This window comes from Amblyomma americanum, chromosome 9 (assembly GCF_052857255.1).
Source record: "Amblyomma americanum isolate KBUSLIRL-KWMA chromosome 9, ASM5285725v1, whole genome shotgun sequence".
NCBI classification, from domain to species: Eukaryota; Metazoa; Arthropoda; class Arachnida; order Ixodida; family Ixodidae; genus Amblyomma; species Amblyomma americanum.
Genome location: NC_135505.1, coordinates 81,816,700 through 81,843,715, shown reverse-complemented (window position 1 = coordinate 81,843,715; position 27,016 = coordinate 81,816,700). Strand labels below are relative to the sequence as shown.

Here is a 27,016-nt window from a genome sequence, read left to right as displayed (position 1 = left end):
TGCGAGCAATAATTGGGAATGTAATTTATTTACATTGGCACTTTTTATGAAACTAATGAGTTTTAGCACCCTCTCTTGGGCGGCGCCGACAACCCGGCTAGCGCGCGCCACCCTGCGAAGAGAATAAAGACGGCACCTAGTCGTGGCTCGTGCAGCCACGGCTGGCAGTTCTGTTCTGGTGTCGGCTCGTAGCAGTGGTCTCGTTTCCTTCCCTCCTGAGGCGTTAAGCCTACATTGGTGACCAAGGACGAGCAATGACCGATCCCGCAACATCCACGCAGCAGGATTCGCGTCCGCAGGACGTCTCGTCGCTGCAGGTTCGCCTTCCACCTTTCTGGCCCCAGAACCCGCAAGTTTGGTTCCACCAGGTTGAGGCGCAATTTTGCCTAGCCCGCATCACGTCGGAGACGACGCGCTACTACCATGTTGCCTCAAGCCTGCCTCCTGACGTTGCCGGTGAGCTCTCCGACGTTCTCTCCGCCCCCATGGGTGCTACACCATATCAGCACCTGAAAACCAAGGTGCTGGAGAGGTTTATGCCGTCGGACCGTACCCGCCTCCAGCAGCTCCTTACCGGGGAAAACCTTGGCGACCGGCGCCCCTCCCAGCTTCTGCGCCACATGCAACAGCTTCTCGGGGAGCGCGACATCCCCAAACACTAAGCGTTGCTTCGAGAGCTTTTCCTCCAAAGCCTTCCCCAGCCCATCCGCCTCGTCCTTGCGGCGGCCGGTGACGTCACCCCCGACCGCCTGGCTGAGCTCGGAGAAAACGTTCATGAGGCCACCTCCCCGTCCGTCACTGCTGTTTTGCCGCCGAGAGACCCAGCGATTTCGCGCCTTGAGGCCCGTCTCGAGGAGCTTGCCGCCTCAGTCGCCGCACTCCGGAGCCGACCTCTGCAGACCCGTCCGTCTCGTCTTGATCATCGCGCACTTTCTCGCTCACGTCGAGCTCGGAGTCCCAGCCCTACATCTCTGCTGGTACCACAGGCGTTTTCGCCACCGGGCCACGAAGGTACCCCGCCCTGTTCGTGGCCGGGAAACGCCCGCCGGGATCACTAACGGCGGCGTGTGGTTCCCCCAGTCATTCGAGCCGCCTGTTCATCGTTACTGACAAGTTCTCTGGCACCCGGTTTTTTATCGACACGGGCGCGGAAATCATCGTGGTTCCACCGACTAAGGCAGATCATTCCAAGCCATCAGGACTGTCGCTCCGTGCTGCCAACGCCTCGTCTATACCCACGTATGGGCTACGATCTCTCACCCTCGAATTCGGCCTAGGCCGCACTTTTCGATGGGTCTTCATCGCAGACGTGGTTCGCCCGATCATCGGCTCAGACTTCCTCTCCTACTTCGACTTAGACGTCAGCGTGCGGCATCGTCGCCTTACCGACGGTCTGACTCATCTCTCCATCTCGGGAGTCTCGTCCGACCTTGCTCCCATGGGCATTCGCACGCTGATACCTTCCTCTCAGTTCGAAAAAGTGTTAGCGGATTTCCCGGAGCTAACTAAGCCATGCAACCTCACTCAGGCGCCTTAACATACTGTGACACACCACATCGTCACCCGGGGTCCACCCGCAGCTGCTGGACCGCGCCGCTTGTTTGGAGACCGTCTAGCTATCGCCAAACGTGAGTTTGACCACATGCTGGAGCTCGGCATTATACGCCCGTCATCCAGCGCGTGGGTGTCTCCGCTGCATCTAGTGCCCAAGCGTGATCCGGTGACTGGCGTCCCTGCGGCGACTATCGGGCGTTGAATGCCAACACTGTCCACGACAGCTATCCGCTGCCCCACATCCAGGACTTTAGATCGCGCCTCGCCGGCTGCGCCATTTTTAGCGAAGTTGACCTGGTGAAGGCGTATCACCAAATTCCCATTGAACCCGCCGACATACATACCTAAGACCGCCATCACGACGCCCTTTGGTTTGAGTACGTCCGGATGCCATTTGGACTACGCAATTCAGCTCAAACCTTCCAGCGGTTCATGGCTGAGGTCACGCGGGGCCAACCGAGTGTATTCGCGTACCTTGACGATGTCCTCATCGCCAGCCCTACACCTCATGATCATGAGCAGGACCTACGTGCTTTGTTGAAGCGTCTACAGCACTACGGCCTGGTTGTGAATGCCTCCAAGTGTGTTTTCGGTGCTTCTGAGCTCGAGTTTTTGGGTCATCACATATCCTTAGTGGGTATCCGCCCTCTCGCGTCCCGCGTCCAGACCATCGAGAATTTCCACCTGCCCACAACCCTTCGCCTCCTGCGACAATTCCTGGGGTGGTGAATTTCTCCCGCCGCTTTATCCCGCACTGTGCAGAGCTACTTCGCCCGCTCACCGACCTCTTCCGGTAAACCGCTGGCCCGTCCTCCGCAATCTCTTGGTCATCAGAAGCCCAGGCCGCCTTTACTGCCGCGAAGCAAGCAGTCGCTAACGCCGTGCTTCTAGTCCATCCGCGCAACGACGCCCCTACGAGAATGATGTTGGATGCCTCCAGTGTGGCCATCGGAGCCGTCTTACAGCAGTACATTAACTCCGAGTGGAGACCATTGTCTTTTTATTCTCGGAAGCTACTTCCTGCTGAGACCCGCTACAGCGTCTTCGGTCGAGAGCTCCTAGCCATCTACTCCGCTATCCAGCACTTTCGGCATTTTGTAGAAGGATGCAAGCTTCACGTGCTAACCGATCATAAACCGCTGGCATGTGTGTTCTGGACCAACTCATCGAAGTACGTGTCATGTGAACTCCGTCAGCTCGCTTATATCTCGGAGTTTACTACCGACATCTGGCATGTGAAAGGTGCAGCCAACACCGCCGCTGGCGCCCTCTCTCGTATAGTCGCGGTAGACGCTCCATCTTCCACCGTCGACTTGGCCGCATTCTCTTCTGCCCAGCAGAATGACGATGAGCTCGCCGCTTTTCGAGCGAACTCTCGTTCTCTCCGATTACGGCTTGTGCCCCATCCTTGCTCGCCTTAGCCCTTGTGGTGCGATGTTTCAACGGACTTTCCTCGCCCTTTTGTTCCGGCTTCACTACGTCGCCCTATCTTCCATTCTCTCCATGACATATGCCATCCAGGAATTCGGGCTACTTAGCGCCTTCTCACCCAGCGCTATGTTTGGCCCGGAATCAACGCTGATGTGCGTGCTTGGACGCGCCGGTGCCTACCCTGTCAGTCCACCAAGATCTCTCGACATACCAAGACACAAGAAGCCTTTCTACCCCCTGGCCGTCGTTTCAACCATGTTCATCTCGACATCGTGGGCCCTCTACCCATCTCTCGAGGCTACCGCTATATCTTTACCATAGTCGACCGCTTCACTCGCTGGCCGGAGGCAGTCCCCATTCCTGACATGACCGCAGAGACTGTTTCGCGCGCCTTCATTTCTGCGCGTTCATTTCTCGATTTGGTTGTCCTGGCACTGTGACAACCAACCGTGGACGCCAGTTTGAGTCCTCCCTGTTTTTTTTCCCTTAATAATATTCTCGGCGCCAGGCATTGCCGTACCACTGCATATCACCCGTGTGCTAACGGCATGGTGGAACGCCTTCACCGCCAATTGAAGGCCGCACTCGCTGCCCGCCTCAATTGCGCCTCCTGGGTCGACTCCTTGCCCCTTGTGCTGCTTGGTCTAAGGGCCGTCTTCCGAGAAGACTTACAGTGCTCAGCTGCAGAGCTCGTGTATGGAAGTGCTTTGCGTCTTCCAGGCGACTTTTTTACATCCCAGCAGCTTCCATCCCAGCCCCAAGAATTCCTCCAACGCCTGTTGGACTGCGTTAAAGACCTCCGGCCTACTCCCCCACGTCCGTCCCGCCACCATACCATTTTCGTACACCCCGACCTGGCCACTTCGACCCACGTTTTTGTGCGTCGCGACGCTGTCCGAGCTCCACTCACACCGGCTTACGACGGACCTTTCCGCGTTCTCCGCCGCACCCCGAAAACCGCCACCATCCTCCAAAACGTCCGCGAAGAGACCGTCAGTCTAGACCGCCTTAAACCGGCTTACATGGAGACCTCCCTGGAACGACTCCCAGTGCCGCCTGACCTAGTGCTCGAGTTCCATCGCCGGCCCTCCGTCCGTTTCGACTTCCAGTCTAGGCGGGGGCCCCTGTAGCAGCCTTTCTTGGGCGGCGCCGACAACTCGGCTAGCGCGCGCCACCCTGCGAAGAGAATAAAGACGGCACCTGGTCGTGGCTCGTGCAGCCACGGCTGGCAGTTCTGTTCTGGTGTCGGCTCGTAGCAGTAGTCTCGTTTCCTTCGCTGCTGAGGCGTTAAGCCTACAGAGTCAATTAATTAAACGCCTTTTGAAAAATAATTCTTTTTGCCCTCTGTACTGCCATGCTCTTACTTATGACGTTGCACCCAGCACTGATGTTCTATGAGCTCTCTCATTAATCTCTACATTGGGTTGGTTGTACATTTGCCTTTCCGCACAAAACGGCTTTCCTGAGAGTAAGCCCTGGAGCCATCATTCCTTTCCCATACCCTGAAATAATCGTTTTCTTCAAATATTTTCATTTCATGGCGTTTTAGTGTAAGCGCCTGGTCAGTTCAATCGTAAAAATTATCATAACTGGGATATTTGCGCAAAATGTGAGCCCTAAAGCGTCTGTTTTTTCTCCACAAGATTTATCCACAGTTTGCAAATCCTCCCAGCTATCTGCTAATAGTACAGTATTAAATAGTCGAGTAATAAATCGTGGAGCCGCTGTTTTATTACATTTTCGCTTAATCTGTACGACAAATTATAACCTAGACGGCTTTCTTGAAGCCTCATTTTCACAATGTTATAAAAGCATGAACCGCAGCAGTGACTGAAGGCAACCCTGCTTTTAACATTTTTGTACCTCAAAATTCTTTCAAATGCACTTTCATCTTTAATATCTCACTAAATTTCGAGCTCGAAATCAGTTATCGCATGACCGATACCTTCATCTTTTTCTGTTTCACAGGAGCTTCCTGTTCACGTTGACGTATCCACCGCTTATGTGCAGGAAGGCTAAATACATACGTCTCCTTTCCTTTCTAGCTATTTCAGTAAGCAGAAACTGGCTATCATCTAAGCGCTTATTCTGCCTGGACCAATTGTGTGTTTCTGAGTTTATTATTAGTTTCTATCCATGCCTGAATTTTTAATTTCACCGCCTGTATTGCCAGCCTGTAAATAACTGATGCCGTCTTAATCGGTCTGAAGAATTTTATGTTGATCCTGTGTCATATTTCTTCATAAATGAAATTCTGTTTTCTCTGTCACCTGCTGTGCACAAATTTTCTTACTTGTGCTGGATATTTCAAATGCATTTAACGAAGTTTTCTTGCTCCTAAAACCGAGTTGATTATTCGTCATGATAATAATTTTGTACACCGCTCCGGATATGCATTTAAGATAATTTGCTTCAGCCTTTTTCCACTTTAATTAAAATTAATCAATTCTAAGCTTCTTTCTAGCGTGCTGTCCTGTATTCCTCCTTCGTCCGGAGACATCACCCTGTACTCGCTCCAAAATAACTCAGCGATAATTGATGTAATGTAGTTACGACCGGCATCGTATTCCTCAAAGCATTTTCTCTCATCTAAGCATTTTCTAGAATTTTTCTTGACCACCTATAATTGAATCGCCAACTTCAGCCATCCAGCGATCGGTCGACTGCTTTACTTTGCCCTAAGCGAAGGCCCGTATTATCACGTTGTTTTGTATATAAGATTTCCATTATTCTCCCCTTTCCTCTTTTGATAACAGCGACTTCTTTGCCGTTATGTGTTGCGACCAGTGAGGCCATTTTTTTGCTATGTCCTCCTTGAATAAACTTTTTCGCTAGTTTTTTTGCATCCTGTTTATTTTTCAGTGCGTTGTCGCTTTTCCTTGTTTGATTTTCGTACTCATGAGTTGTTCTAGATGTATATACTGCCAATATTTCTTTAGGCATTTCTGTATTGTTTCCTCAGCGCTTCGTGCTATCGCGCTATTTGTTCGCTTCATTTCTCGCTCTCTTTTTGTATTTTCTGCGTTCCTATATTGATCCTGGCGCCAATGTGCAGATTAATACGTTTATTATAACTTCCAAGGCACTTCTCTCCTTCCTCGCCTATTTCTATTTTTGTGAGCTTGCTACAGATTTCTTGCTAGATAAGGCCGTAGTCAATGGTCGTCTGCATATTCCGAAAACCTTACATGATCTGTCTATCACATTTAGCTCCTCCATTTATAATAGCTAATTCCCGCTGCTCGCAGAGGTCTTGCATTAACTTCCCGTTATAATCTGCGCACCCATCAGGATCATCAGCGTGACCATTGACGCGCCGAATACAATTACAACTGTAGCATTTCGCAGCTGTTTTATATCGTTATTGGGACACTTATCTAGAACCTGTTTTTTTTTTTGCCTACCATTGCCACAGGTCCATAAATAAACAACCCGTAACAATGAAATTTTGCAGATAATTATTCCTGTTACCGAACTTGCTTTGCAAGTTGATTTAATCTGTGCCAATTTGTTCCTTGATGGATCAGGATACCGACCCCTTCCCCTCCCTCTTTTTCCCCGTTCCTTTTCTGTTGCACCCTTCCAAGACATAGCCCCTGATAAGCGGAGTAATAATAATTAATAATTGGTTTTTTGGCGAAAGGAAATGGCGCAGTATCTGTCTCATATATCGTTGGACACCTGAACCGCGCCGTAAGGGAAGGGATAAAGGAGGGAGTGAAAGAAGAAAGGAAGAATAGGTACCGTAGTAGAGGGCTCCGGAATAATTTCGACCACCTGGGGATCTTTAACGTGCACTGACATCGCACAGCACACGACCGCCTTAGCGTTTTTCCTCCATAAAAACGCAGGCGCCGCGGAGGATTTTCCAGACCCCTCAGTTGCGTCGTGCATAGAGCGTACACGCCTATTCATCGTCCGTGAAGTGCTGTGCTGTTTCTAACCTATGCGCTCTCTTTCTACCCTTACTAGGTTTGTATGTCTGATCCTTGTGATAAACTTATTTTTATATTTTTCTTCCTTGAACTCTAAGTGGCCACTTTATTGGGCACAACCTACATTACTATGCTTCCTGCTTCGCTGCCAGCTAGTCCTACGTCCAGGGTTCCCGAGGCGTCCCTAAAAAAGCTAATGCATGGCCTGCTAGTCGATCTCTGTTCCCATTCTTCAACTGGTGGATGCCGTTTCGTGCAAACCCTCTGCCAAACCGTGTTCCACACACCCTTGTTGTTTCTTCCAGGTGCAAACCTTTATCCATCCTTAACTTCCTAATTTCCCGATTTTCAATCACCACATCCCTATCAACCTCTGCGCATCGTCCTAGCATGCAGTGTCCACCCCTCAATCAGCCGTTCCTGTCCTATTGCTTTTCTATCGTGAACTCTTTGAGCTAATCTTTCCACCAGATGTGCAACGTCACTGTTCAGTCCCTCTGCTACGATTACCACGGGAACTGCCACAATCTGCGACAGTTTACTTTTCATATCGCTGAGCATCGCTTTCATTGTCCTCTCTTTGAGGATCGCGACTGGCACTCGCCTGTCTCTTTTTACCTGCTTTAAAATAGAGGGGGTTTCACCTAAGACTCTAGACAACTTTTAAAAACCGGCTTTATGAGTTGGAAGAACGCTTTTTTGATTTACCATTGTCAGTGGTGTAGTACATCAGCATAGAGATAGGACGTGCTAGTTAGCAGGCTAATTGACTAAAATTCAGCAGTTAACTTTCTTAATATTTCGGTTAGGCTCCTGAATTACAGAAAATAATATCCCTATCAGTTTTTAGAATTTCGAAACAGCAGATGCCCTCAGCGCTCTGGCTCAACAAATTTTGACTACTTCGACGAGTTGCATTAACTAAAGAAGTTGGTTTGCCTGCAAGCTTTTCAAAAGCGCATTTATTTTGACGCGATGTGGCCAAAATTTTTTGCGTCGCAGCGCAAATGGTATCCTCTTTCTCGGAATTCTAAAAACATAATTGGATACTACTTACGGTGGGCTGCACGCGTCTCAGTAATTAAGAAGTCTACCAGTAATAGTTGAATAGTATACTATTCAACATTAGTTAACCAGCTTCCTAGTTAGCACGTCTTAGCTTTATTACAATATACTATACCGCTCACAATGCTATGTCGAAAAAATCGCTCTGCTAACTCAAAAATCGCGTAAAGATTAACGTGTAGTACCCTGTATATACTGACGACGTCCTCATGTTTGAGCCACAAGGGATAAATAATAATACCCGCTAAATAATTTATAATTGAATTTCTTCTTGACACTGTTTAGGTTTCGGATTCATCAGCGGAACGATGACTCTAACGTGTGGTTGCTGTTTAGGTCACATGCGGCATAAAAAATCGGCTATATAAGTGTTGACAGGTCATTTTTCGTAATTCAAGGTCTTGGAAGAGACCACATTAAATGTTATACTCAATTAAAACTGCATATCAGCGATTATATATTTTTTCTTTTGGATAACGTGACCAAAACATCAACTTGGCGTCGCAGTCTCTGTTCGGTCAATGAAATCGGAACCGAAGCACTATGAGAGAAGAAATTCATTTGTAAATTATTTATCGGTTGTAGGCAATAACCACCCGGTAATTCGTGTACTGTAATGTATAACGCATCATTTGACAGGGGAAAACGCGATTAGAAATTAAGTGTATATATCTTTAAATCAATCCTGGCACAAGTATTCAACATTTAGCGCTCTCTTGCCGTTACACCACATCTGCTAACCCGCGGAGTCACCTTGCAAGTGCTGGTGCAAGCGCGTAGCTGCTTTCTGAATGCACAGAATGGCGGCTGTCTATTGGCTGAGCATTACCAAAGTTTTCGGACACTTCTCGTGCCTTCAAGGTTGGAACCTGGACACTTCACCTGACGAGTCTCAGCCCGTCCCCAGTGAAGGTCAAAGTCCTGGTTGAGACCAAACCCAGAGCAAAAGACTACGAGCCGATACTAGTCTCCTGCAAGATGTGGAAAGAGGAAGTGAAGAAATACTACCAAGCGGTCGTCTCAGCCAAGGTCACCAAGGGTACGAAGTCGGTTCTAGACGCCGTCGTCCTCGCCATAGTTTACCGCCCGGAGAAGGATCCGCAGCCGATAAAGTTCCCACTTCATGACGACGGAGGTGGTAAGAGCCGTTGCTAGGTGTGGTAATAGACAATCCCTCTTCCACAGCCTAACATTATTAAACAATTGCTGTGCTCGGACGTTCTCCAGAGTCTTTTTGTCTCCCTTGTTTGTGGTGAGCCACACAAGAAATTTGAACGGTTTACCAAACACCTGAACCTACGCTAAATCAAGACCTCCCTAGGGGAATATTTTACTACCTAAACGTTAAAAATAACGATTAAGCGTGGATGTCAGACTATCTAATTTCTTCTTTTGATGTCCAACGTTTCTGTTTATTATCTAATAGTAATTGATTCTGGAAAGCTGGAGGCCCATATGACGCGGATTTTTCAGATAACCAAACTCAGTGAATCTTTTGATCCATAAAAAACACACTATTACGTCAGTTACGTGGGTGTTTCCTGTGTTGGTGTCTTCCCGCCTTTCTTCTTTCTTTAACCTTTCCTTCTTGCTCCCTCTGTCATTTTTTTCTTCAACTCTCTCGCTTTCTCTCCCTCCATCTTTCATCCACTTCCTCGCTTTCTTTCAATCCTACTTCCTTCCGCTCTCTCGCTTTCTGTCATCATGTGGCTTTCCTGAACTTTTTTCACAGATGCCGATAATCAGGAAAATGATGGCGTGTACAGCGGCTTCTTCGTCGACTTCATAGGCAAGGGACGGTACACCGTCATGGTGGAGGTCTCTAACCAGAAATCCACTCGCGTGTCCAACGCGTTGAGTGGCTCGGATTCCTTCCTCGCCCCGTCATACCTCCATGTGACGACGGGTGAGTTTCCCTGTGCTCGGCCCATTTACCCCTCAGGCAATCGCAGAAGCTCCAGTCGCACTAATTATAAGTAAAGAAAGCGCTTATGAGTAAAGGCAATGGAGAATTGCCGTCATGCGAGCACAATGCAATTACGAGCGAATGCCGACATTGGTGATGCTCGAATGCATAGGTGGGGAAGAAATTAGGACAACAAGTGCGGGTTAATGTAACGCCGCTTTTATTTCAAATATATTCAGTCCTTAATCCTCGCCTCGACGAAAGGCTGGTTTTAGCAATAGCAGGAGAGTATCGCTGCTTGAGCCGCGTGGAGGGAACATTGAGAATAGATTTGAAATAAATGCGCCTCGTTATCAAGGTCATGTCTTCGTTAGGAGGCCTGAAGATTGGTGGGGGTGTCCACCGGCGACCGGTGTCGAGGCGTGTTTCATTTTTCCTACATTCTAAATGAATTTGGTTAACAGGAATATTTTCAATCACAATGCGTAATTCGCAGTAACACTGACGATTATGCAGCCTGTCAGCGGCGCATATATCACCTGTCGCATTTCGCATACGTAGTAAGTGTTTGCGCAAGAGTGCGCAGTTGCAGGCGGTGCCTGGGTTGCGGTGACGCACCTTTGCACATATAAAAATATAAGTGGAATAATACCGTGATATCGCGAGCTGCCAAGTGGGCTGTTACTAATGCTGCTCCTGCGATTTTTTCTTTCTTTTAGAGGCACAAGTTTATAACAGCTAATTATAGTTCGATGTCTTCAGGCGGTTGAATGCACCGCGGAGGCTCATAGGTTTTTGTGTTCGGCTACTGATCCTAACATAGCCAAATCGGACCTCGGCCGAAGCGGCTGCATTTCGATGGAGGCAAAATGCGAAAAGTCCTGGGTACTGTGCAATGTGACGGCGGGTTAAAAAAAACCACGGGGTATAGTTTATTGTTTCGTCCTCCACTGCGGCTTCGCTGATATAAACCATGTGCCGAATTAGGGCGTAAAATCCAACGTACCTGCAACAATTATTTCGTTGCATTCGTGCCTACTTGCTTAAGTACCTGCAGCCCCCTTCACCTGGTGACTCGCCCCGGCCTGTACATGAAAGTGAGTGTAAGCCCATTTGTGCTCATGTGAAAATTGCCTTTTTTAAACTAATTGCTCCGCACATTTTATGTAGCATAAAACGGCGCAGATATCTCGCACTGCGCTTATGCGGGCCGATGTAGTGTCGTGACGTGGGTTCTATAACCTGGAACACACCTCAGCTAGCCAATTACATATATCGGCTCTCGAGCGGAATGTATGCATCGCCAACTAGGCCAAGCGGTGCGCGCTATCCGCGACCTCCAGTAGCGAACATTTATTCGAGTTGGAATCGAATGCAGAGTGAACAGTGTCCCTGAGGACTCAGAAGTCAGTGTAACATCACCGAAGAGGTCTGTTCCAAGCATGAATAACAGCAAAATATAGATGGAAAGATTCTATACAGACTCTTATTCGCGCGTGGGTAAGAGTAGTGTGCCGCCGCCGTTATGCAGCGCCAGAGAGGGAAATACCCGATCTGGCGCGGCTGCTATGGAATTCATGAACTCGCCATAAACTCCACTTTCATGAAACACGTACCGCAAAACTTCTCCGAATGCAAATGAGTGCCTTTAGGTCGGAAAAGGTCCAAGAAAAAACTTCCCCGTTTCTTCACTGCACATTGCGTAGAGGTTCCCACCAAAGTTTTCTGAACGAAGACAGCACGAAGAAGTTCAATTTCCCACTGCGTTACTTTAGGTAAGTCCTGCAATTCAGGTGTACATTATGCTGACCGTATAAGAGGAAGACACGCTTTCCAATTCTTGGTCTCAATCTCGGGCAGTAAAACAGTTAAACTTCTTTGTAATAATAATAACAATTATATTTCCGTTACCGTACGTTGGTGGAGCGGGTGGGAATAAAAGCGATTAACGCTTGACAATGATTCCACCCCTTTTACCGCAAATGAGCATTGGCATGCGACAGCACTTATATCACGATTTCACGCAAATAACTAACGAAAAAATAAACAGACAAATTTGACTTGATCGTAAGCAAGAGAAAGCTGTTCGGTCAGAAAAAGAACACATACATCAAAACAACAATAATAATAGCATCTGAAACCGCGCTTCTAAAACACTTCGCTTGAACTCGTGGTAGAGCAGCCACCCCGCATTCGGCAGGTGCTGGGTTCGATCCCCAGTGCCGCCGGGGACCCACCGGTTTTCATATGAGTACAAGGTTTCCTCTGGCCAGGTGCTCGGCTCTTCTGGGGTGAGACGCTTGGGAAAAATGTCTTGGACCAAATCGTTTCCTGGACGTACCAGAGATAACTTCCGCTGTCAAGCAACCATCAATGCGCCTAGTGCAATTGAAGGTCATGTTGCGGCTTCATGGTGCATGATTGGTGCATGATTTTGAATAAAAATCATGCACCAGCATGAACATTTGAACATTTGAATTTGAACGTTTATTTATTCCACACAAAAAGTGAAAAGGGAGGGTGGAGAAAAAGCAGTTTTAACACAGCTTGACAGCGCTCCATCCCCCAAAAACAAAGGCAACAGTAACAGCTTGCATATATCCCGTTACAAGATTACAGAAAAAAAAGAATAAATACTGCATAAAAGACTACAGGTTTCAAAGCCTAGAAGTTTACAAAGGCACCAGGCAAAGGACAATCATTTTTTCTTTTTTTACAGGAAAAATAAAGAAATATAGAAAATGAAAGATTTGGACAAATATACATGGAAGAGAGACATACATACGCAACGCATCTGTCTAATGCGAAAACACTAATAATTTCAATGAAATGAAAAACTTATCCACATTGATTATTTCTCTTGACATCACAAATGTTCACTATGACATGATAATATCAGTTAAATGCGGTTGTGTTTAAGCCTTTCCGCATCCACGCCTTCCGAGTGGAAGCGGTTAAGAATGCTTGGCAGCGTGTGCGCAATTCTTTATTGGCCGTAGAATGTACGCGAAAAAGGAATGTTCCAGGGTACCTGATGACGATAGGGATAGACGCTGTGTGTGCTCTCTAAGTTTGCCTTTGTTAGGAATGTATCAAGTTTCCCCATAATTTCTCGCTTGTAGCATTTAATTATCTTGCAGCTATATATGTCAGTAGCTTTTAATAAATTGTTTTTGAGGAGAAGTGGTTGAGTGTGTTCCAAGTAAGGAACATTCTCAATTGCTCGTATTGCTTTCTTCTGTATTAGAATTAAGCTATGTATATTCTTTAATGTCGTGTTTCCCCAAATCAGTGAGCAATAATCAAGCTGCGAATGGATTAATGAATTATAAAGAAGTTTTTTTTACGCCAGTTGGAAACGAGTGACGGCACCTATTTAAAATACCGGTAGCTTTTTGCACTTTCCCGCAAAGAATCTTGACGTGTTCGTTCCAAGACATGTCATCTGAGAAAGTCACCTCAAGTGTTTTTACACTTTTATCGCACGATATACTAAATGGTCCTAACCTGATAGTATTTGTCATCTTGACGCAAGTCCCTCGATCCCTGAAAAGGACGCATTTTGTTTTTGCCTCGTTGATAAGCAGGTTGTTTCTTTGCGACCATTCTTGAAGCGTATTGCAAACGGAGCTTGCTTCGCGAAGCATACATGATAAATCTCGGCCTCCAACATACACAGTACAGTCATCGGCGTAGATAACAAATTGACATCTGTGGATTGTTTGAACAATATCATTTACGTAGTACAAAAACAATATGGGACCTAGGATACTGCCTTGTGGAACGCCAGTTTTTATTTGTCGAGGGCTTGATTTATGTTCGTTAATTTCTACAAATTGGGTTCGTGAGTGAAGGTAAGATTTTAGAAGCGGGAGCGGTAGTCCTCGGATACCATATCTTTCTAATTTAGTGAGCTATAAGTCGTGGTTAACGCGGTCAAAAGCTTTACTGAAGTCTAGGTAAATACCAAACGCCATTAATTTTTTTTTCAATGTTATCTAGTATTACGTCTTTCTGAATTAGTAAGGCGGTTTCTGTAGAGCGATTTTGCCTAAAACCATGCTGTCTATGTGTTATTAAATTATATTTGCGAGAGAAACTATCCACTCGGACCTTAATTACCTTCTCAAGGCCTTTAGAAAAAATTGGCAGTATAGAGACTGGACGATAATTACTCATATTGTTCCTATCTCCTTCTTTGTGTATAATTGTCCCTTTCGCGACCTTCATGCTCTGGGGGAAAACGCCTGTTGACAAGGCAGTGTTGAAAATATGAGCTAATACAGGTGCAATAAGATTCACTACATGTTTAACTGGTCTGATTTCGATGCCATCTACATCTTTACTGCGGCTGTTTGAGGCTCTCGATAAGCCCTTTTACTTCTGAGGTACAAGTGGGTTGCAAGAATAAAGTATTTAAGTTCATTTCGATAATTGTGGGGGAATCATAATCGTTACTGCCGACTCCTATATCAGTAAAAAAGCTATTAAAGTGGTCTGCGAGCTCTTTCTGTCTGAGAAGCGTATCGTTTATTGTCAGGCTTTCAATGCGGCTGCACTCATCTTTCCTGTTTAACACACTGTTTATCCTTTTCCACGAGATATCGTTTCTTTGTAGACAGGTTTCATCAAATACAAGATAGTAATAGTTATTTTTTGCTCTTTTCTTTATTTATTTTATTTCGAAAAGCTTAATATTCTATCCATTTACTGATGTTTCTAGATTGGATAAAGCATTGAAAAAGTTCATATTTCTTTTTAATTTGCTTAAGAAGGTATTTTGCGATCCATGGCCTGCGTGCTCGTTTTATTTTAATGGTGTATCTTTAACGGAAAGGATTCAAAGTAAAGTTTCTGAAAAATGCTCAGGAATTTGTTATAGGAATCATCAGCGTCTGTGAGCTGAAAGATATCGCTCCAATAAATCCGGGGCAGTTTCTGTCTGAAACTTTCTAATGTGGCGAGCGAGATATCAGGATATGCGATTAAATCTGCTTCTTTGGGCGTACGAACGCTGCGGTGCTTTATAAACAAAACTATAGGCATGTGGTCGCTTATGTCCGCACATAATGCTCCCGATAGTATGACTTCTGACGACGCGTTCGTAAGGAATATGTCCAGCAGTGAAGATGTAGATGCAGTGATATGCGTTGGCGATGTAATAACATTGCGAAAATTATTGCATTCAAGGACGGATATAAATTGTGCCGCTGGGTTTGAATTTTTAGATACGTCCACATTAAAATCACCTCCACAGGTTAGCTCATATCTGCTGTCATTTGCATATGATAAAAGACAACCAAGGAATTCTAAAAACGCAGATACGTTACGACTAGGTAGACGGTATACTACCGCAAACAAATTCCTGCCCGTTCGTATGCAGAGGACCTCGAAATTATCATTTATAACTGAGAATTCTTCTACCTTTTCGCAGTCCTGGAACACTGTCTGTATTGCGATGCCCCCTCCTCGTAGGCCTTGGCGATTTAAGTAGTGATGTTGATAACCGGGAAAGACTAGAAAATCAGAATAGTTTGTGTACCATGTTTCGCTGAAAATAATGACATCGAACTTGAAGCCACATTATTCTAGCAGTACACCTATATCATCGTGGCTTGACGAAACAGATCTGTTATTTAAGTGGAACAATTTGATGCACATTGCTAGGTTAACCCCAACGAGATCCTTTATATCTTCAGGGAGAATCCAATCCATGATATCGGCCACTTCTACTTTAGGGGATGTATCGGCGCAGATCTTGCCGATGTCACTTTCGCGAAAAATTTGTATAATCGGTGACGTCTCAGTGCGGCGCGCAAAAATGCTGCCGTTTCGGGTCCTGACAAACTTCCAGTTGTGCTCGCGCTTGCGCGCACTAGCCATCCCAAGCAATTTTTTAAATGTCGGGCACAAGTGCTCATTAATGTACACTGGAGAAACCTTTTCATCTGGAGAAACGTTTTCATCTTCACTTGAGAGTCCTAGCGTCTCAGTGGTTAGTCTTTTCTTTCGCGACTTCTCAAGGACCTTGTATCGCTTCTCACGACGTTGAAACTGCACGATGGTGTTTGTTTTGTCTTTCTCTTTTGTTTGTGGCACACGTCTACGTCGTCGTTAGATATAGCTTCGCCAATGACGTCACAATCTTTCTGAGCAGCTCGGCAAGATTCTCATTGGGTTTTTGTTTGATTCCTTTGATTTCCAGATTTCGATTTCTGGAGTACTGTTCTGATTTCACCAAGTTTATCTGGCATTCAGCCAGGTCCTTTTCAAGCGAGGAAACCTTCTGCTGAAGGCATTCGTTTTCTTTCTCAACACTACTGTTTTCTTTTAGAGTAGTCTCTAGGCGTCGGTTTGCATCATCAAGTGTCTTACGCATCTCGTTCATGCTCACTTTTATCTCCTCTAGTTCTGTACGCTGTCCCCTTTCCTCTTGTCTAATGTTTCGCTCTACTGCATCCCTTAGAGCTTTCCATTCCAGTTTCATTTCTTCTTTGAAATCGCTCAGTAGTTTTGCCACTTCTTTAGTCATATTTTAAGGAATACACTTTTCACACTTTTTGCAAACATGCGTAAAAAAGCTAAAGACAACAGTTAAAGGCAGCAATGACAGCGGTGCAGAAAACCCAAAAGAAATAATGCGTACTTAAAAGAGCTGTGGACTAACCTGCAAGACGCAGTGAACACGAGTAAGGTGTTGCCCTCAGCGTCGCTGTTTCTGCTGCCGAATGCGCGAGTCGGCGACTCGATGCTGGCTTTATAGGTGCTGGATGGGGGACGTGGCTGTATCGTCGTATTCTTTGCGCCGCTTGCGGCCGGCGCCACGATGGCCGGGTACACGAAGACCAGTGCGTAGTAGTGCAGCGATGACCGGGCAACCGCAGATCCGCGCGTAGTCCAGCAGCGATTTTCCAGGGAACAGGCACAGTGTTGCCCCTTCACTTGCGTACAGGATGGCTGCAAGACGAAGTGAACACGAGTAAGGTGTTGCCCTCAGCGTCGCTGTTACTGCTGCTGAATGCACGCATGCATCATGAAAACACTAAGGAAGTGAAGTTGCGGGGATAAATAATTCTACGAGTTTAGTGTAGCTAATGTTCTCTCCTTATATTTGCTTCAGTTAGTATTATTAAGTAGGAATGGAAGTTGAAAAGAAACCATTTTGCATCCGTGGTGTGTTTTCGAGAGCGGTAATTGCCCGTGTATGTTATAAACGCCTCGAAATGTACAATGTAGTAGTTCAATATTGGCTTAGTCTGATATATTGCCTGTGTATTTTCGCTGTTCTATTTTAAAGTTGTGCAGCAGTCTATAAGCATGAATATTTTAAACGATGATCAGCTTATTCCTGAAAAACAAGTCTTTAGTGGAGTGTCTATTTGGCAGGTCATCAACAAATCTGAGAGCTCTTCTTTCAACAACAGCTGGTTTTTAGAGTTGATGTGTGTAGAGGCGCCCTACTCTAATGGGCATGCAGTACTTCAAATGCTAGTGAAACAGGGCATAATAAGACAAGTTTTACCTTTTTGCGGGAGCCAACTTATGAAACGCGCCGTAAATCCAATGGCCAGCTGAAAATTTTTAACTGGGACCATTTCGTTCCAGTTAAATTGGTTTAAAGAACAATTTTCCACTTCAGCTGGCCTAGTTACAACTCATCCCAGTGTAACTGAAAACTTGTTTCATAAACCAGTTGGCTACCGGTCCCAGTTCAACTGGAAAGTTGTTCCTTAAACCAGTTGTCAAATGGTCCCATTTGAACTGGAAATTCGTTGTTGAAACAAGTCACTGCTGGCTCTTAAGTTAGCACGTCGTTTACGTGCAGGCAGTGTAGTTCACCAAAGCCAGAGAGCAATGTCGCCCTTAAAATTCATTCCTGATGTGCCTAGCATTTTATGGGCTGCGGTGCCCGCATGTTCACAAAGCTTGTCCGTGAACGTTCATGGGATGAAAGCACCGTAGTGAAAAGATGTTTCTGAACTTTAGGTTTGTTTGCTTCATAATGCCTTTAAAGTTTTGCGCATGCAAGACGCCTCTCAGCTTTTATCGAGTAATGATTTTTCTCGTTCGCTATTGCACTCAGGTTAAGCACTGCTGGAGAGTTGTCAGTCTGGTGCAACGTTCCGCAGTGGGAGAAGGCTGCTGCAACAAAATAGCGAAATATCACACACTTGATAATGTATATTCATTATTGTAGGTTTACCTGTAATGCCAACTTCCACTGAGGCAATAGGTCAGGGTTGCTGCAAAAAAGAACCCTGTAATGGTTAACTTTTATAGGTGACAAGAAAATAGCACACAGCTTCCACTACAGACAAGCCCAGCAATTTACTTTCAACAACGCAAGTCAATTAGTCGTCAAGGGATGTTATTACGGCACTAAAAAGCAGTTTTGCTGTGCGGAGTTTGCTTACATACGCACTTCGCTTATGTGGTCATCCCATAACATATCTGTGGTTAAAATTATGCCAGGCGTCCTAAATAACCTTCCGCCCTCTGGCGACGCGGGCTACGCTGGTCCACCCCGGATTCTGCGTAGAGTATTTTGAAAGAGAAGATTTTTTAGAGCCCCATATTTATATTTTCCCCAAGAGCATGTTCGCATTACTTATTAAATTATTATTAGTATCGCCAGATAAAAACAAACTGGTATCATCAGCGAAAACTACCAACTGAGGACAGGTAACCGCAATAAATAGCAATGGTCGCAGAATACTCCTTTAGGCAACACCGCTGGAGAGTTCGCGGAGCTGAATTTTATTCATTTGTATGGAAATTTTGTTTTCTAAATGGAAAATAAGGTTTACTTAAAATTAATGCTTTTGCTCTCATTCCTCAAAAATCAAGCTGTTGAAAGATGATGCTGTGATTTATATAGTGAAATGTTTTGCTGTAATCTAAAAACCCCAAGGCAAGTTTACTATGTTTAAGGCCCTTTAATATATATTCCGTCAGGTGTATAAGACCAAATTATTCTTAAACGATCTTTCCTGAAGCCATATAGGCAGTCGGAGATTATACTGTGTTTATTTAAAAAGCTTTAAACTCGTTTACTAATGAACAGCTTGAACAGCCAGCCAACGCTGAAAAGGATGAGTTGAAATCCCAACATAGCCAGCTGACAAGTGCTGTAAATGCGGTGCTAGCAAAACAAGATGACATGGAAAACCGGTCCCGTAGAAATAACTTGCTCTTTTTTGGTGCTTCAGATACGGACAAAGAATCATGGAATGATTCGGAGGCTAAGGTCATATCAATCTGCGACGAAAAACTGGGTGTTAAAATTGATCCCGCTGCAATTGAGAGGGCGCATAGAATAGGCAGGTATGATGAAAACAAAAAGAGACCAATCATTGTTAAATTTAACTTATTTAAGGACAAACAGCGGGTTCTTTCTGTTGCATCTAAGTTTAAGGATACTGGTTACTCAGTGAGTGAAGACTACTCGCCCAGTGTGCGTCAGTTAAGGAGCAGGTTAAGTGCGTATGCCCGAGGTCTAAACGCTAAGTATGCGTTAAAGTACGATAAACTAATAATCAATGGGAAAGCATACATTTTTGACAGCGCTACTGATTCTGTTCGTGAATTCGTGCAATAGCAGTCATGTACCCCTCCCCGTCATAATAGGCACTCTATGAGCCAGCTATCTTTTCTTATCGTGAATTGTCGGAGTGTTAGGAACAAGACTGCTGATTTTGCCAGTTTATTAGGGGTAACACAGGCTCATGTTGTTATTGGAACTGAGTCTTGGCTTGACCACAATATAACAAGCTCTGAAGTTTTTCCCTCGTGTTATGTAGCATATCGAAAGGATCGAGACGCGCATGGCGGTGGAGTGTTTATTCTTGTACGCGACGACATACAAAGTGTACCAATCAGCGATGTTCATGATGGTGCAGAATCTGTATGGTGCAAAATAATTTTGTTAAATGGGGAGAGCCTTGCCGTGGGATCATTCTACAGGCCACCTAGTTCAAACAACCCGGAAATATTTCACAGGGTATCGAGATCGCTGTCAAGCTTATCATCAGATATGATTATTCTGGGAGGCGATTTTAACATGCCTGATGTCGTATGGAACAACCGGCTTCCTGTCGAACAAAGTAGATCAGCGCTACACTCAGCCTTTTATGAAATGATCCGCAACGATGGGCTCTTTCAATTTGTGGATTTTCCGACTCGCTTATGCACAACTGGTGCAAATGTCTTAGATTTGCTTTTTAGCAATCAAAATGGTACAGTTGAATCTGTTACAGTGGCACCGGGAATAAGTGACCATGAAGCTGTTGCCGCCACTGTTTTTTGCAAGAAACCCGAATTTCAAAAAGGGCGTTCAAGAAAAATATTTCTGTACGAGAGAGGGAACTACGATGCTGTAAAGAATGCTTTAGTAAATTACTTTCCTTTGTTTCTCAGTTATAGCGTAACGTGTGACGTGGATGGCTTGTGGATCGCATTTAAGGACAAGCTTCTCTACTTGATTACATCGTACGTTCCTTCTAAGACTGTATCAGGGAAACTACGCGCTGACAAACCTTGGATTTCAAGGGAATTACGTAGATCCATTAGAAGAAAGGCCACACTGTATAAGAAATATCGTAAAACTAAGAGCCCCTCCTTATTCACAAAACTGAAGTTATTGACGTGTTCGCTTAAGACAGAACTGAAAAGTGCTAAGCGTCTTTACCTCTCGTCTTTATCGGAAAAGATAAAGGTTAATCCAAAACAAGTGTGGAAGCATATTAAAAATACTAAAAAAGATAACATTGGAATTCCGTCTTTGGTGCACAATAACAGCGTTGTGGCAGACGACTTGAGTAAAGCTGAAATTTTTAATGCGTATTTTCACTCAGTATTTGTCAGTGATCAAGCAGATCTCAATTTAGTCACGCAAAATTTCACACACTTGCCGGAAATGGAAGATGTAATGATAACTGAGACGGGTGTGATGACGCAGCTGTCTAATCTAAATTCCCATTCTGCCCACGGCCCAGACGGTATATCTAATCATATTTTGAAGCTATGTGCAATAGAAATAGCTCCATTTTTGGTCGCAATATTCAATAAATCCCTGGATTATAAAAAACTCCCAAACGACTGGAAGCTTGGAAATGTAACGCCAATACATAAAGATGGTGATCGCGCAAATATATGCAATTACAGACCGGTGTCCCTCACCTCTGTTTCTTGTAAAACACTGGAGCATATAATATATTCTGGTCTTATGAAGCACCTTAATGGTCATTATTTCTTCACTACCGCTCAACATGGTTTCCGTTCGGGCCTATCGTGTACAACTCAGCTCACCGAGTTCATCCATGATGTTGCGGAAGGTATAGATAGGGGTGTTCAAATAGACGCAGTTTTTCTTGATTTCCGCAAGGCTTTTGACGTGGTTTCGCATTCTCTACTCTTAACAAAGTTATCGTATTTAGGTATACCTTCTAGACTTCTTGGATGGATTCAAGATTATTTGTATGCACGGCGACAACGGGTACTTATTAACGGTGTCACTTCGCAGTCTGTTCAGGTTTTATCGGGTGTGCCGCAAGGCTCAGTACTTGGGCCTTTGTTGTTTCTTGTTTTTGTAAATGATTTGCCGAGTGAACTGTGCTCCCGTGTTAGGCTGTACGCTGATGACTGTGTTCTTTACCGTTCTGTCACGTGCGAAAATGATACCATTCTGTTGCAGTCTGACCTTGACAAGGTATGTGCGTGGTGTGACAAATGGAAGATGACTCTCAACACCAGTAAATGTTACCTCATGCAGTTCACAAACAAAAAAAAAGAAGATATGGGGCAACTATAATCTAAATCAATCTGTTCTACAGACAAAGGACAGAGTAAAGTATCTCGGTATCACATTTACAGCGAAGTTGGATTGGACCGCACACGTCGACGCGATAACTGCCAGGGCTTCCTGCGTTCTCAACCTTTTTAAAAAACTTTAAACATACGACTCCACGCCTAAAAGAAACATTGTACTTTACGAATGTCAGGCCAATTCTCGAATATGGATGCGTATGTTGGGACCCGTGCACAAATATTTTAAAGGACAAGCTAGAACGAGTTCAGAAGCGGGCAGCAAGGTTCGTAACTGGGAATTACAACTTTAAGGTTAGAGGTTCTGAACTTCGGGAAGCTCTTGGTTGGAAGTTATTATCCCACCGAAGAAAAGTTTTTAGAATAAAGTTTTTGTACGACATTTACAATAATAAAACAGGAATTAATAAAAGCCTCTATTTAAGGCAACCTCACTACGTTTCGAGTAGAAGGGACCATACCATGAAAATTAGAGGGTATAACTGCCGGATCAATACATTTAAATATTCATTTTTTCCCAACACAATAAGTGACTGGAATCTGCTGCCTAATGAAGTGTTTGAGAGCGAGAATTTCCAGGCAGCAATTAACCTTGCAATATTCTGATTATGCTGCTGTCAGTGTTGGTTCTGTGTCTCGGGTGCAATCAGAATGCTTTTATCTTTTTGGAAGTTCTTATCATTTTGCTGTAACTTTTATTTCTGTTTTGTTCTCTTGTGCTGTATTGAATTTTACTGTTAATGTACTTACCCCCCCCCCCTACAATAATGCCTCTCAAGGCGCTGTAGGTACCTTGAATAAATAAATAAGATACGCAGTCGCCAAGCGAAGACGACGTTGTTGTGTCGCTGAGTAGTCGACGAAGACGAAGATGCTGCCGCTAGTGCTTGTGTGACCCGTTTCGTGGTGTGTCTTCTGTGTACGGCGTACCATTTCTGCTGCTGAACTAACCTCGTAATAATATTCTCCAACGATTTTGAGAACATCGGTCAACTACTTATTGGGCGATAGTTCCCAAAATTGCTTTTGCCTCCTACTTGTATGTGATTGCTACTCCAGCAACCTTCGAAAATAGGGGAGGTGTGGTGGTTTCGATACACGAGTTATAAATGCGTATAATGGCGCAGCAACAATGTCGATGACAAGCTTACCTGGACGTATCTAGATATTATCCACATCACACGAGCAGCTGTTCAAGTCTCTAAACGTTGACAAAATTTCGTGCTTAGGAACAGGTTCTAGAAACGTAGACGGAGGCCATCTATCAATGGCTAGGTCAGATGAATGGGCTGAGGAATTCGATTAATAGGTAGAAAATTTGCCAAATTCTAGTGTGAGATGATTACTTGAATATTCTATTCCATTATTAGTTGTCTTACTGGGGCTTCTAACCAGCGAGACGGCTGAGTCGAACAACCGGAGCTGATCCAATAGTTTATCAGGGCGATTCGATGCAGATTGAAAGTTGCATAATATCTATCCTTAGCCTGTCGTATATCGGAATTAAGTTTCTTCCAATGCCTCTTGGAGCGCTGAAAAACAAGAACATCACTGGTGACGATAAATAGCAGACAAAACTTGTTCTTTTCCTCAATACGCTCTAACAATTCACGCGATCTCCCCGGCTTGCTTATGCTCTCAGATACCCTGCTTAACTTTGGAGTAAAATAATCACCCGTATGATCACTCATGTCCCAGCATGCAACTCCTGAGTGATGAGTGAAGAGTCGATGATAGTTACGAATATATGAATGCATCTTTGAGAGGCGGGGGTTTTGCGGATTGGATTCGTAGTCATAATTGTAACACAAAAGCATCTGAGTAAAACATCGAAAGATGCACTGCTCATAGTTGCACGTAACGTACCTATGTTGAAGTCGAAACCAATGATTACATCATACTTGTTAATTATCGCAGGATTTAAATCAAATTGCATGGTTACAAGAAATGAGCTCAATTTACCAGACAGTGGCCCGTAAACGACAGGCTTTAAACCGTTTCCGGATATAACTTACCGAATTTCAACATCATCCCGCATGTAAAACAATTCGGGAAAAATTTCACACACCGCATTCAAACAATCATGCATCCACAACCTCCACCAGAGGATTTTAGATTTAAAGAGAATGTTGGAAACGAGGGCAAGTCAAACTTACCGCTGTCTGTCTGCCAAGCCCCTGAATCTTTACTGCATCGAAAAAATTGATTAGCGGTGGCTTCGCTGTGCTGTGCCCAGTAAACACAGCGAAAGCTGCTGCAACAATCAGGGCTTCTCTTCCATGGCTTGCAACTGACGGCCGAGTGCATCGCCTCGCATAATCATTCGACCCCACGCGCATGCGCACTAAGGCACATAGTTAGGCTTGGCGTCAACGCGCAGCTGGGGAGGGGGTGACGCGGAGGAGTCGGCGGCGGTCTCGGCGGCAGCGCAGCAGTGACGTCACGCACGGGTCACCTGAGGCAAAACTCGCGTTTGCGCATTTAGAACAGATAGCCAAGACAGGCGAAATCGTTTCGTTTAGCGTAGAGTAGCTTTCGCTGCAAAACAAAACATGTTTAACAAGATAGAGAATTGATAGTCATTATGAAAGCGAAAGCTTTACTAAGCCACGTTGTCAAGGTCGTGTCCGCAAAAACGTGGCCGCAGCTGTTCTGGGGAAATCAGAAGGGATAGCGTCAAACGAGTGGCTGTAATCAAAGGAGGATGATGTGAGGGTGCTCAGGAAACAAATATTTTCGAGATCGGATGAATGGTTCGAAAAAGTGGGCGGGCGAGAGTAAAAAGTGGCGCCAAATTTCAAAACGCCGTAAGTTTGGGACCACGTGCCCGGAAGTGTGCGCGAAGCCAACGAGTTGCGCCAGATTTGAACACCCGAAATGGATACTGAGATGAAACAAGAGAAATGCGCAGTTAATGGAAATCGAATCAATTATTATTGAAAATTTTTAAGTGTTATTTAAGGTGAATAAATGGTGAAATAAGGGTGATAATAGTGAATTGAAGTAAACTAATGCGAATTAATGCGAATAAATGGTGTGACGGTGCGGCGCGGAGCGATGCCACACCAACGTGAAATGAATATACGGCCCCATCAGCTTCTACTTCAGTTCCAGTTATCGCAATTTCGCCATGGCTTAAAATGCATGTACTCCTACAGAGACACTAGGGTTCCTATGTATGTATTTCTTAGGTAGTTCAGGATATTCCCACGCTCTTGTAGGCATCCTCAAACGCTGTCAGAATGTCCCCCTACTCAGAACTTGAAAGAATCTAATGTTTACAATTGATAATTAACAAATGAGCAGTATGTCCAGGTTTCTAGATCTGGGTCAGCATTCTCTGGAGCCGAACTCGCTCCTCTCCACAAAACACGTCACCGCCAAGTTTGAGGAGTTGGCTCTACCCGGTCACTGCCAGAGGTGACATCAGTGTATTCCTCAGTATTACAGGACTATGCATCATTAGGATCTTCTTCACTGACAGATTCGGATACATCGGAGTTATCACGCTGACAAATTGACCCCGAGATCTCTTCGGCCTTGCTAATAGCCAGGGCATAAACAAACAACAAAAGTGTTTTAATTTCTAAGCTGCGTGCGTTGAACAAAAAACGTTTCATCACCCGGAACTAACCAAGAACTGCCAGCACTGGGACCCAATGTCCCCGTGCAGGGAGATACATTTATTTTATTATACCGCTGGTGGCAGAAAACTATGCTTTTTCGCAATGAACTGCACAAAATTGTTCTTTAGGCGATAGGAATTCTATATATATTGAATACGGTCCCGGTCAAAAGTTTTCAATGGTAAAATGCGACTTATCTCTCCGTCGCATAAAAAACGTTCTCGTGTTTAATCCCGCCATGATGTCTTCTTTACGGAGCGTGATATCTCTCTCCGCTCTTCACAGGAGGCGCCACAAAAATTGTCCTCCGAGGGGGACACTAGGTCCATGTTCTACATAAACTGAGTTTCTCCTCAGGATATGAGAACCAGTGTCCCTGTAGAGGGACAAGGGGTCTGAAGAGGCTATCATAATTCATTTTTTTCCGCATGCCTCCGCAAACAGAAATAGGCTTCCCAAGAGCATTGGTAAATGTCAAACGTGTTCAGAGTTTGTCTTTATTGTCACACAGTCTGCCGTAGATTAATATAATCCCGTTTACTTCATATCTTCTGGCACGTATTGCGCTTCATGTAATAGTGTACCCTTTCGATTTCTGTGTTGTGATTTTTGCATCGCGGTGCCCTGAAGACCGTTTGCCGCCTAGACGACGTATTCCGATGTTACGTATTTTTTACTTTCTTGCTTTTACATACTGTGCGTAGCTGTTTTAAGTTTTTGTCACATGCTCATTTAAGAAAGTTTTCCCCAACTTGTCCCCCCCGCTTGCAATTATGCCCTTGAGATGCTAGCTTCGGCGCACCGCTTGTACGCCAGTTGCTCTCCTACCGTTGCCGCGAACCGAAACTGTGTTCTCGCGCTGATGCCGTGGTGCTTAACTGCGCATTGTGTGGGCGTATGGCAGCATGTCTAAGCCGTCTAAGCATGTCTAAGCATGTCTAAGCATCCACTAACCTGGAAAAAGTGCGGAAGGAAGTGCAAGCCGTGCAAGGGTGGTGCCGTCGCTCGATTCTGCTACTGTCGTGTGCGGGGGCGTTGCCGAATACCGCTGACGGTAGAAGCAGCGCTTGGTTGTTGGAGCAACCTGACAGCGGCTGATGTGTCCTGAAAAAAGTGCGAAAAAATGATATGCAAGTCGCGTGCGTCCGTTGCTCGCCACTGCCAAACGTGATTTCTATATTAGGGAAAGTTTTGTGTGTGCCTGTAAACTCGAAGAAAAACGCAGCCTATATTGCCACTTCTGTGCAAGCTGCAGATAGCGGATGCGCAGATGGTCCAAAGAGGGTAGTTGCGCATGGATCTGCTCTGCACCTCTAACTGGTCGGAGCCATCTGCGTGTGCACATTACCACGGGTAGTAGCGGTACGGGGTTGCAGTGGTGCTACACACGGTGCTGCAGTTTTCTGTTATCATATGTAGTATAAAGAACTACGGTCTAGCAGCCCAATTTCTGCTTGTTGTAATTCGACACTTATTAGAGCGCGGCTCAAGCGACCGTTTGCGGGCTGAGCCGCGACGCCATCAGAGCTGCAACCGAGTGCAAAAGTATATCAAGGTGAGGGGAAAATAATAATAATTGGTTTTGGGGGGACAGGAAAAGGGGCAGTATCTTTCTCGTAAATCGTTGGACACCTGAACCGCGCCGTAAGGGAAGGGATAAAGGAGGGAGTGAAAGA

The 27,016-nt window shown here is 45.1% G+C and overlaps 1 protein-coding gene across 1 annotated transcript in view; it reads left to right on the top strand.

Moving 5' to 3' along the window:
* LOC144104938 (calcium-activated chloride channel regulator 3A-1-like) overlaps nucleotides 1-27,016 on the top strand; it is a 59,293-nt gene that overhangs the window by 21,766 nt on the left and 10,511 nt on the right. The window contains exons 8-9 of the mRNA XM_077638167.1: nucleotides 8,847-9,123; nucleotides 9,718-9,891. Coding sequence (XP_077494293.1) covers nucleotides 8,847-9,123; nucleotides 9,718-9,891 — 451 coding nt within the window. The remainder of the gene's footprint in view (nucleotides 1-8,846; nucleotides 9,124-9,717; nucleotides 9,892-27,016) is intronic.